Below are 13,073 nucleotides of genomic sequence, written 5' to 3' on the forward strand. Positions count from 1 at the left end.
TCTGACTCACTGCAGTGAACACAGCTCCTGCTCCGGTCATACAGGGACCGGACAGCCCTGACCAAAGGGCCCCGGACCCCGTACTCCCGGAGCACCCCCCAAAGGACACCCCGAGGAACACGGTCGAAAGCCTTCTCCAGATCCACAAAGCACATGTGGACTGGTTGGGCAAACTCCCATGAACCCTCGAGCACCCGATGGAGGGTATAGAGCTGGTCCAGTGTTCCACGACCGGGACGAAAACCACCCTGCTCCTCCTGAATCCGAGGTTCGACTATCGGTCGGATTCTCCTCTCCAGTACCTTGGAATAGACCTTACCCGGGAGGCTGAGGAGTGTGATCCCTCTGTAGTTGGAACACACCCTCCGGTCCCCCTTCTTGAACAGAGGGACCACCACCCCGGTCTGCCAGTCCAGAGGCATGGTCCCCGACCGCCACGCGATGTTGTAGAGACGTGTCAGCCAAGACAGTCCTACAACATCCAGAGACTTTAGGTCCTCAGGGCGGATCTCTTCCACCCCCAGAGCCACTGAGGAGTTTGTGAACAACCTCAGTGACTTCAGTTTGGGTGATGGACGAGCCAGCCTCTGAGTCCCCGGTCTCTACTTCCACTTCGGAAGACGTGACTGAGGGATTAAGGAGGTCCTCAAAGTATTCCTATCGGTCGGCACCATGTTAGAAGTAAATGTTTTGTGTTTAAAAAAAGCAGAACAATTGTAAAATTTTACAAAATCCTGGCTAATTAGACGACATTAAACATAACATTTTTAACATGATCCTTTTCATTTCACAAATCATAAAACTAAGCAGAAGCAGTTTAAATGAGGCTAAAAGCAGTGTTGGGAAAGTTCACTTTCTACATGAACTAATTCAGTTCTTTTTTTCAATATTATACAATAATGTTTCTAAATTATTTCCACAGCAGCAATTATTGTATCAGTTTAAAGTCTAAAATATGTGTCGGATTCATCTTCACCCAATTTTGAAAAGCACAAAGCGAGCGAGCACACAATACAGAGCGGGCGCACACACAGCGGGGCGCGCGCACAGCGGGGCGCGCACAGCGGGGCGCGCACAGCGGGGCGCGCACACAGCGGGGCGCGCACACAGCGGGGCGCGCACACAGCGGGCTATAGAAGGTGTGGTTGTGCCCATGTGACAGGAAGCTGACCATCTCTCACCAGATACTCTTCTGTGCCATAGATGGACATGAACTTCTCGCCATCTTCCAGTTCTCGAGCTGCTCCAAAGTCAGTGAGTTTGTAAAGTGAGCGTCCGTCCTCTCCGACCTGACGAATGATGTTCCCCGGCTTTATGTCCCTGTGCACCACGCCGTTCTCCCTCAGGTGGTTAATGCCCTGCACTGAGAGCAGAGCATTCTCATTCTCATTATATTCATTTGTATTATTAGTATTAGTAGTAGTAAGTCGTAGTAATAGTAGTAGTATTATTATTAGTAGTATTATTAGTAGTAGTAGTAGTACTAGTAGTAGTAGGAGTAGTAGTAGTAATTAGTAGTAGTAAGTAGTAGTAGTAGTAATAGTAGTAATACTACTACTACTAACTTATAATACTACTGTAGTATTATTAGTTAGCAGAAGTAGTAGTAGTAGTAGTAGTAGTAGTAGTAGTAGTAGTAGTAGTAGTAGTAGTAGTAGTAGTAGTAGTAGCAGTAGCAGTAGCAGTAGTAGTAGCAGTAGCAGTTAGTAGTAGTAGGATTATAAATAGTAGTAGTAGTAGCAGTAGCAGTAGCAGTAGCAGTAGTAGTAGTAGTAGTAGTAGTAGTAGTAGTAGTAGTAGTAGTAGTAGTAGTAGTAGTAGTAGTAGTAGTAGTAGTAGTAGTAGTAGTAGTAGTAGTAGTAGTAGTAGTAGCAGTAGCAGCAGCAGCAGCAGCAGCAGCAGCAGCAGCAGCAGCAGCAGCAGCAGCAGCAGCAGCAGCAGCAGTAGCAGTAGTAGTAGTAGTAGTAGTAGTAGCAGTAGTAGTAGTAGTAGTAGTAGTAGTAGTAGTAGTAGTAGTAGTAGTAGTAGTAGTAGTACATGCACTGACCCACACACTGCAGCACAGTGAGGAACTCGGCCTCGTCCAATCCAAAAGCGTTCTCTGGTTCCTCCAGGACGTTGAGCAGACTTCCTCCAGGACAGAACTCCATCACCAGAACCTTCTGCTTAGACGGGAGCTGCACAAGAACAACGTCACACACACTTAGAGGAGGAACAACACTGTCCACGTGTTCTACAGGGTTCTACAGGGTTCTACAGGGGTCTACAGGGTTCATCATGTTATACAGGGTTCTACGGGGTTCTACAGGGTTCTACAGGGTTCTACAGGGGTCTACAGGGTTCATCATGTTATACAGGGTTCTACGGGGTTCTACAGGGTTCTACAGGGTTCTACAGGGGTCTACAGGGTTCATCATGTTATACAGGGTTCTACGGGGTTCTACAGGGGTCTACAGGGTTCATCATGTTATACAGGGTTCTACGGGGTTCTACAGGGGTCTACAGGGTTCATCATGTTATACAGGGTTCTACGGGGTTCTACAGGGGTCTACAGGGTTCATCATGTTATACAGGGTTCTACAGGGGTCTACAGGGTTCATCATGTTATACAGGGTTCTACAGGGTTCTACAGGGTTCTACAGGGTTCTACAGGGTTCTACAGGGTTCATCATGTTCTACAGGGTTCTACAAGGTTCTACAGGGTTCTACAGGGTTCATCATGTTATACAGGGTTCTACAGGGGTCTACAGGGTTCATCATGTTATACAGGGTTCTACAGGGTTCTACAGGGTTCTACAGGGTTCATCATGTTATACAGGGTTCTACAGGGTTCTACAGGGTTCATCATGTTATACAGGGTTCTACAGGGGTCTACAGGGTTCATCATGTTATACAGGGTTCTACAGGGTTCTACAGGGGTCTACAGGGTTCATCATGTTATACAGGGTTCTACAGGGTTCTACAGGGTTCTACAGGGTTCATCATGTTATACAGGGTTCTACAGGGTTCTACAGGGGTCTACAGGGGTCTACAGGGTTCTACAGGGTTCTACAGGGTTCTACACCTGGAGCAGAGAGCGGCGGGCCCATCTCCTCCTCAACCCATCACCTCCACCACGACCCACCACCTCCTCCTCCACGACCCACCACCTCCTCCACCACAACCCACCTCCTCCTCCTCCTCCTCCACAACCCACCTCCTCCTCCACGACCCACCTCCTCCTCCACGACCCACCTCCTCCACCACAACCCACCTCCTCCTCCACGACCCACCACCTCCTCCACCACGACCCACCTCCTCCTCCTCCACAACCCACCTCCTCCTCCTCCTCCACAACCCACCTCCTCCTCCACGACCCACCTCCTTCTCCACCACGACCCACCTCCTTCTCCACCACGACCCACCTCCTTCTCCACGACCCACCACCTCCTCCACAACCCACCTCCTCCTCAACAACCCACCTCCTCCTCCACGACCCACCTCCTTCTCCACCACGACCCACCTCCTCCTCCACAACCCACCTCCTCCTCCACAACCCACCTCCTCCTCCACAACCCACCTCCTCCTCCACGACCCACCTCCTTCTCCACCACGACCCACCTCCTTCTCCACGACCCACCTCCTCCTCCACGACCCACCACCTCCTCCACCACGACCCACCTCCTTCTCCACCACGACCCACCTCCTCCTCCACAACCCACCTCCTCCTCCACAACCCACCTCCTCCTCCACGACCCACCTCCTTCTCCACCACGACCCACCTCCTTCTCCACGACCCACCACCTCCTCCACGACCCACCACCTCCTCCACGACCCACCTCCTTCTCCACCACGACCCACCTCCTCCTCCACGACCCACCTCCTTCTCCACCACGACCCACCTCCTCCTCCACAACCCACCTCCTTCTCCACCACGACCCACCTCCTCCTCCACAACCCACCTCCTCCTCCACGACCCACCTCCTTCTCCACCACGACCCACCTCCTCCTCCACAACCCACCTCCTCCTCCACGACCCACCTCCTCCTCCACCACGACCCACCTCCTCCTCCACAACCCACCTCCTCCTCCACGACCCACCTCCTTCTCCACCACGACCCACCTCCTCCTCCACAACCCACCTCCTCCTCCACGACCCACCTCCTCCTCCACCACGACCCACCTCCTCCTCCACAACCCACCTCCTCCACCACGACCCACCTCCACCTCCTCCTCCACCTCCTCCCTCACGACTCACCTCCTCCACGTCGTGAAATCTGATGATGTTCTTGTGGTTGAGTTTTCGCAGCATTTCAAACTCTCTCATCTGGACCTGGTGTGAGCGATTATAACTGGCCACGTTAAAGACTTTGACCGCCACAAGCTCCCCACTCCTCTGCACACAAGGACACACAAGTCACACAACAAGGACACACAAGTCACACAACAAGGACACACAAGTCACACAACAAGGACACACAAGTCACACAACAAGGACACACAAGTCACACAACAAGGACACACAAGTCACACAACAAGTCACACAAGTGACACACAAGTCACACAACAAGGACACACAAGTCACACAACAAGGACACACAAGTCACACAACAAGGACACACAAGTCACACAACAAGGACACACAAGTCACACAACAAGGACACACAAGTCACACAACAAGGACACACAAGTCACACAACAAGTCACACAAGTGACACACAAGTCACACAACAAGGACACACAAGTCACACAACAAGGACACACAAGTCACACAACAAGGACACACAAGTCACACAACAAGGACACACAAGTCACACAACAAGGACACACAAGTCACACAACAAGGACACAACAAGGACACACAAGTGACACAACAAGGACACACAAGTGACACAACAAGGACACACAAGTCACACAACAAGGACACACAAGTGACACAACAAGGACACACAAGTCACACAACAAGGACACACAAGTCACACAACAAGGACACACAAGTCACACAACAAGGACACAACAAGGACACACAAGTGACACAACAAGTCACACAAGTGACACACAAGTCACACAACAAGGACACACAAGTCACACAACAAGGACACACAAGTCACACAACAAGGACACACAAGTCACACAACAAGGACACACAAGTCACACAACAAGGACACACAAGTCACACAACAAGGACACACAAGTCACACAACAAGTCACACAAGTGACACACAAGTCACACAACAAGGACACACAAGTCACACAACAAGGACACACAAGTCACACAACAAGGACACACAAGTCACACAACAAGGACACACAAGTCACACAACAAGGACACACAAGTCACACAACAAGGACACACAAGTCACACAACAAGTCACACAAGTGACACACAAGTCACACAACAAGGACACACAAGTCACACAACAAGGACACACAAGTCACACAACAAGGACACACAAGTCACACAACAAGGACACACAAGTCACACAACAAGGACACACAAGTCACACAACAAGGACACACAAGTCACACAACAAGGACACACAAGTCACACAACAAGGACACACAAGTCACACAACAAGGACACAACAAGGACACACAAGTGACACAACAAGGACACACAAGTCACACAACAAGGACACACAAGTGACACAACAAGGACACACAAGTCACACAACAAGGACACACAAGTCACACAACAAGGACACACAAGTCACACAACAAGGACACACAAGTCACACAACAAGGACACAACAAGGACACACAAGTGACACAACAAGTCACACAAGTGACACACAAGTCACACAACAAGGACACACAAGTCACACAACAAGGACACACAAGTCACACAACAAGGACACACAAGTCACACAACAAGGACACACAAGTCACACAACAAGGACACACAAGTCACACAACAAGGACACAACAAGGACACACAAGTCACACAACAAGGACACACAAGTCACACAACAAGGACACACAAGTCACACAACAAGGACACACAAGTCACACAACAAGGACACACAAGTCACACAACAAGGACACAACAAGGACACACAAGTCACACAACAAGTCACACAAGTGACACACAAGTCACACAACAAGGACACACAAGTCACACAACAAGGACACACAAGTCACACAAGTGACACACAAGTCACACAACAAGGACACACAAGTCACACAACAAGGACACACAAGTCACACAACAAGTCACACAACAAGTCATACACAAGTGACACACAAGTCACACAAGGACACACAAGTCACACACAAGTCACACAACAAGTCACACAACAAGTCACACACAAGTGACACACAAGTCACACAAGGACACACAAGTCACACACAAGTCACACAACAAGGACACACAAGTCACACACAAGTCACACAACAAGGACACACAAGTCACACAACAAGGACACACAAGGACACACAAGGACACACAAGTAACACAAGGACACACAAGTCACACACAAGTCACACAAGTGACACACAAGTCACACACAAGTCACACACAAGTCACACAACAAGGACACAACAAGGACACACAAGTCACACAACAAGGACACACAAGTCACACAACAAGGACACACAAGTCACACAACAAGGACACACAAGTCACACAACAAGGACACACAAGTCACACAACAAGGACACACAAGTCACACAAGTGACACACAAGTCACACAAGGACACACAAGTCACACACAAGTCACACAAGGACACACAAGTCACACAACAAGGACACACAAGTCACACACAAGTCACACAAGGACACAACAAGGACACACAAGTCACACAAGTGACACACAAGTCACACAAGGACACACAAGTCACACAACAAGTCACACAACAAGTCACACAAGTCACACACAAGTCACACAACAAGGACACACAAGTCACACAACAAGGACACACAAGTCACACAACAAGGACACACAAGTGACACACAAGTGACACACAAGTCACACACGGACACACAAGTCACACAAGGACACACAAGTCACACAAGGACACACAACACTCACAGAGGGACACACAACACTCACAGAGGAACACACAACACTCACAGAGGGACACACAACACTCACATAGGGACACACAACACTCACAGAGGGACACACAACACTCACATAGGGACACACAACACTCAGAAGGACACACAACACTCAGAAGGACACACAACACACACACAACACTCACAGAGGGACACACAACACTCACATAGGGACACACAACACTCAGAAGGACACACAACACACACACAACACTCACAGAGGGACACACAACACTCACATAGGGACACACAACACTCAGAAGGACACACAACACACACACAACACTCACAGAGGGACACACAACACTCAGAAGGTCCTTGACCCTGTGGACATGATGTGGACACGTCATGTGGACAGACCTTGTTGCGGGCCTTGTAGACACAGGCCGTGGCGCCCTGTCCCAGGACGTCCTGCAGGGACCACAGGTGATTGGCTGTGCTCGCCGTCATCAGCGCCATCTTTGAAGACTTGAAATCATAAAGAATCAAACATTTTCATCTTTGAAACATTTGGTTTGTGACATGTCAGAATGTCCCCTAAAGACAGGTGTCAATCACTGTCTTTTCACTGAGAGGTCCACGTCCTCTGAAACACATTCTATTACATTTCATGTTGAAGGATTAAAAGTTTGTTTTGCTCATGTTCAGAAGAAGTGTTTTTAATAAAACTAAACTAAAATATAGCCGCAAGCGGCAATGATCGGCCCTCGCCACGCCGCCGCCACGCCGCAAGAGGAGGGGGCGCTAACGCGCCCCAATTGTCCTTTTATTACGCCTACTGCTGAATCTGTGACGCTGTCACATCTTCTCCCCTTTGTTTTACCATCAAAAAGCAATTTTATTTTGAATTCTTGGCAAAATGTGCGGCTTTGCCGCACAGACACCGTGACTCTTTGAATGAAAATGTGGATAACTTTTGATGGTCCTGAAGATGAGTCTCACCAAATTTCAGGTTAATAGGGCTGACGCCCTGAGGGGGAGGAGTTTGTGAAAGTCTAAAGTGTAAACATGTTCTGGCGATTTCCCCATTGGAATAACATGAAAGGTTTCGGTCATCGTTACGGCAACGCCATAACAATTATGACATGGGTCTCATTGACTTTTTTGATGGGGATGCTAAAATTGAGTTGTGTGTCAAATTTAATATAATTTCGCAAAACTAAACATTTAACCTCCATATAAAATCTGTAGGGGGCGCTGTGGCGCCAAATGAATTTATTTCACTTCAAGTAGGTTTAGGGCAAAGAGTTTAACAACTGATTCTAATTTGACGCAATTCGGACTTTATCTGCGCAAACGGCAGAAATGTTAAATATGGGAGATTTCTGAAATTCTAGCTACAGTTTGCGGCTTCGCCGCACAGAGACCGTGAGAGGTATCAATGTCATTTGGATAACTTTTGATGTCCCACTCCTCAGTAGCATTTTCACCAAATTTCAGCTTTTTAGGGCCAACGCCCTGGGAGGAGTTCGTAAAAGTACGACGTTTGGAAAAACTCCGAAGTCATGTTTAGCCATTTTTGAAGCAATATGGCCGACATTTGGTTGGGCGGACGGCATTGCCGTAATAATATTTTTTACTTCTCTTGTCACCATCTACCTCGGCGCCAAATTTCATGATTCTACGATCAGATTTTTTTTGGGTCATTTCCCATCTCTCAATGCATTTTTGGTACATTTGGGGGCGCTGACGCGCCAATTTTTTTTATTTTAGAAAAGGGAAATAGCCAGAATGTAGAGAGGCACGATTTTTAGAGGTGTGAACATTTTTGTGACTTTTCGTCAATGTTCACTGGGTGAAAAATAGGGGGCGTGTCCCGAGAAGAAGAAAGAAGAAGAATAATATTCCGATACGAAAACAATGTTTCCCATTTTTCAAATATCATAAACTATACATTTTCGGAAAGCGCTCGCGCTTTCCTACCTCATGGTGTGGGTCCCTGGTCACTGACGGGTACTTTCGTTAATTTTGAGTGGGCTCTGCCCACTTTGTGTTTTTGGCCCTCTATACAGTAATAATGTTCAATTTTTGCATTACATGTTTATATGAACGGAACATGCAAGAGATGGGGAACGTATTCGTGAGCTACTTAGCGCAAATGAGTGCTTTTTATGGGGATGACGACCGCTTCGCGGTCGTCATCCCAATGTAAAGTGCTCGTTTAGTGCGCACTTTTGCACGGGCTTCGCCCGTTTACAACGGTAATGTTCCATTTTCCTACTATTAATTAGTCTGCACGGGGCGTGCGTGAGTGAAGAAGTGCGTTAGTGAGTGTTTGGAAGTGGGCGAGCGCTTCGCGCTCGATTTCGTGCGCACTACGTGCGCACTTTTGCAGCCGTGCTTCGCACGGCCTTACGAGATTAATAGGCCTCTCGCCAGCTTGTGGCGCTCGGGCCTAATAATAGAATATATTCGTCCATCACCAGTCGGTCTGTATCTGGACGTCCCAGAGGACATCGGCTCCGCCCTTCTACACCACTTCATCCTAACTCTATATCTAACTATATATATATCTATACCTAACTATATATATATACATATCTATATCTAACTATACTGTATATGTATATGTATAGATATACATATACATATATAGATATAGAGAGAACTTTGACAGTTTTTAACGGGGAAATAAAGACAAAATACAGTTTTAAAGCGTCTCTATCCTTGAGCCTCCACTGTTCATGTTTGTCCCAGTTTGTCCCACTCTAGTGTCTGTAGTGGTCCATAACTCTGACACAGGCCCAGTTTGTCCCAGTTTGTCCAACTCTTTGTCCTCACACTGGATCTGAACATATTTCACGTTATTACACATTTATAAAGTCTCTTATGGTCTGGGTAAGAGAACGTCACATACGTCACTGTTGGACATTTGCTCACGACAGTAAAACTCGGACAAGTTTGGACAAGTTGGACAGAAGTTAAAGTTAAAGCTCCAGACGTGACGCGTCTCACCTGGTTCTGCCGCTCCATCCGCGCTGGAGACGCGCGCGTTGCAGCCGCGAGTGAAGCTCGATCCGCGGCTCTTCTTCTTCTTCGGCTGAACCCGGAGCTCGGGGCTCATTCGCGGGGCTCATTCGCGGGGCTCATTCGCGGGGCTCATTCGCGGCTCAATGTTTAGGAAGTGGTCGCTCTGTGTCGCTTTTTCACGCCCACAAAGTGCCGAGGAGGCGGAAATACCGGGAAATACCCGTAGGCTGCGCTGCGTCTGCGGAAGTGAGTTCCGGTGACGCATGACGTAAAGCGTCAAGTCGCACAAAGATCGTATCTGTGAGTTTGTGCAAAGATCGTATCTGTGATCTGTTCTCACAAACTGCGCTGACAAGTGTTTTTCCACAAAAACAGACTTTATGAATGACTATAACACATGAATAACAATAAGGAGCACATTTTAAAGAAGAGCTGCGTGTTTTTGATTTGAAAGAGTTTATTTTGACCTCGTTTTATTGCAATAATTATGACGTTCAAGGTTTTGATCAGAGAAATGTATTGGTCAAATTCACTCCAAAACAAGTTTGTCCTCAGCCCTTTTATTTTGAAAGGCGTGTGGATTGCAGAATAAAAGGTAAATATTATATGTTGTACTGAATTGATTGAAGTTTAATAATAACTTCTGCAACACCATCAATCCACCAAATATGTAATAGAACTGTGGAGAGTTCTGGACAAACAGCATTTTATTGTTTCAACTGATTCAAACAGGTCTAAACAGAGACGCAGGTGGAATAAGGCCTTTTTTAATTTGGACTTTATTTGGTGTTTTTATACTTGTTGTAAATGTAGTTGTCCACTCTTTAACCACGCCTCCAATTACCCAGAAGCCCTATTTATACAGGCCTCTCGCAGCGTCTCTTGCCTCTGCTCTCTCGACAGAGCGTCAGCATTAGCTTTAGCCTTAGCCGTTTTCATCAGATTCTGACGTGTTCCCAGTCTGAACTTTCCCCACGTTCCCCAGAAGACTCGCCAACGCAGGTCCGTTCTCTGCCGCGCACACTCACGGTTGGCGTGATTCCATAACCTCCGATCACCATCATCTCCTCCACACGCGCCTCCTGTGGACCCTCACCTCCGGGGAGTCTACACATGAACACCGACCTGTACTCCACAGTAACAGACCCATGCGCTCTGCTTCTCACTCTTTTCCTCTTCATCCAACCGGCTGTGCGGCCTCAGCTTGCACCACAGTTCCCGCCAAGGCATAGCCCCCGTGAGCTCCGCCCGTGCGCCCCGCCCGCCTGTGCGCGTCTCCACACAGACATTAGAGACCGGACCGCAGCCGGCCTGCATCGGGCCGAAGTCAGAGGGCACTTCTTTCAGACGCTACGATGATAAACAGACCTATTATTTTGCTCAGCCTTACTAAACTACACTTCTGTGTCTTCTTCACACCTCGTAGGCTCAGAGTTTATGCTTTCACTACATCACGTCACATGTTTGGCTTCGCTGCCACATGCTCGCCTCAGGCATCTTCGGATATTCTGTATTTCTTGCAATTCCGGCTGTTTCTCATCTTCACATTGGCACACTAGCTTGATGCCACCTTCAGTCTCACTTTTTACCCCAACTCCTGCTTTTCACCCTACCTCATCTTATGCTCACATCGCCTTCAGGCTTCTGCCATATTCCACACCAGCGCCGCTCATTTTCTCTTCCACCCCTCCTCCCATTCACCATTACCATTACGCCAACACATGCTAGCATACTACTCCACCCATGCTAGGCCTTGCTGCTCTAATCCAAGCTAGCAGCCTCGCTCGCTCCGATCCACGGCCCCCCTTCTCCATTCATCCATCCATCCATCCGACCCTTCCTCATTCATCCTGCTCGAGCCTTTTCTGTGTCCTCACCAGGGTCTCAGCGGGCTCTGGGACGCTGTCGCTCTCCGGAGCAGTGCCTGGGCACCGGGCTCAATCATCTCACATTCCCTTTCTTTCTCAGAAGAAACATCTCTCAGCGTGCACCTCAACCCATCAATTGATGCATCGAAGACCGCTCAGTGCACTCCAGCCCCTTCCAGCTCATTCCAGGCGCCATACGCACTAGAAAGTCCTCAAGGGCTTAGTCTCCTCTACCAGACATTCACATCCTCCTACAGGGCAAGACTCCTCCATTTCAGACCAAGAATCTGCTTCTCGTCCCTACGACGGACAACCTAGAGCACCTCTCAAAACACAGAAGTAGAAGACTCCCGCATTTAAATGTTTTCAGGCGACCATCCTGCACTAGGATGACTCTTCTCGGTTCAAGGCCCAATGGAAGGCAGCTAATTTCTGCTACTCTAACGGGTCCTCCACGTCTGTTCCAATTATACCCCACTATCGTTCTTTGGGGGTTCGATCCGTCAGAAGGAACTCATTCGACAGCACGTCTTTGGTAGATCAGTAAGAGATATTCTATTATACCACACCTCAGTCTACTCCTCTATCAATCCATCACCTGCATCGCTCATACTCAAGTCACCAGAATCGACTAACTCCTACTCACGATTCACTGTCCCGAAATCCGACGCTCTGCACTGAACTTCGACGATCGCCCCAATTCCTCTTCTTCGATCTTCAGGAACCATCTTAAATCAGACTATCCTCATTCTCAATCTCATTCAGACGTGATTTAGTTATTATCTGCAGCTCGTCAACTCCTACATCCAAGTATTTCTCTCCTCAAGACGACGTTACGCTAACGCTTGACTCGTGACCGTATTCGGGCACCGCCAAGTCTATCGCACTCGCCTGAACTCCGTATCTTCCATATTCATTGCCTAAAACTCTTTCAAAACTCGATTCAAACGCACCAGCTCCTCTTCTCTCAGTAACATCATTTCAGCCCGGCTTTACGTCCAGATACAGATCATCTTCACTTTAAATCATCTTTGGGGGTTCTGAATCGGCCGACTGACCCGAGCCGGAGCCCCATCCTACCAGCCAAATGTCATCATCCATCATCGATCCATCGTCGATCCTTCATCACTATTATCAGTAAACATTCTTTCATATTCCATAGTTGTGGCCTGGTCTTTGCTAGTGAAATATAAATG

General features: G+C 48.2%; 1 protein-coding gene across 1 annotated transcript in view; it reads right to left on the reverse strand.

The window, feature by feature from the left end:
* LOC140375882 (inhibitor of nuclear factor kappa-B kinase subunit epsilon-like) overlaps positions 1-10,083 on the reverse strand; it is a gene marked incomplete at its 3' end in the record, with an annotated part of 32,499 nt that extends 22,416 nt beyond the window's left edge. Inside the window, exons 1-5 of the mRNA XM_072461925.1 lie at positions 9,995-10,083; positions 7,400-7,507; positions 4,238-4,375; positions 2,048-2,177; positions 1,182-1,363 (exon numbers count right to left, since the gene is read on the reverse strand). Of these exons, the coding sequence (XP_072318026.1) occupies positions 1,182-1,363; positions 2,048-2,177; positions 4,238-4,375; positions 7,400-7,507; positions 9,995-10,012 (576 nt within the window). The remainder of the gene's footprint in view (positions 1-1,181; positions 1,364-2,047; positions 2,178-4,237; positions 4,376-7,399; positions 7,508-9,994) is intronic.
* Between the last annotated feature and the right edge of the window lie 2,990 nt (positions 10,084-13,073).

This window comes from Eucyclogobius newberryi, unplaced genomic scaffold (assembly GCF_026437365.1).
Source record: "Eucyclogobius newberryi isolate DKJ021-1_F unplaced genomic scaffold, fEucNew1.0.hap1 SCAF_341, whole genome shotgun sequence".
Lineage (NCBI taxonomy): Eukaryota > Metazoa > Chordata > Actinopteri > Gobiiformes > Gobiidae > Eucyclogobius > Eucyclogobius newberryi.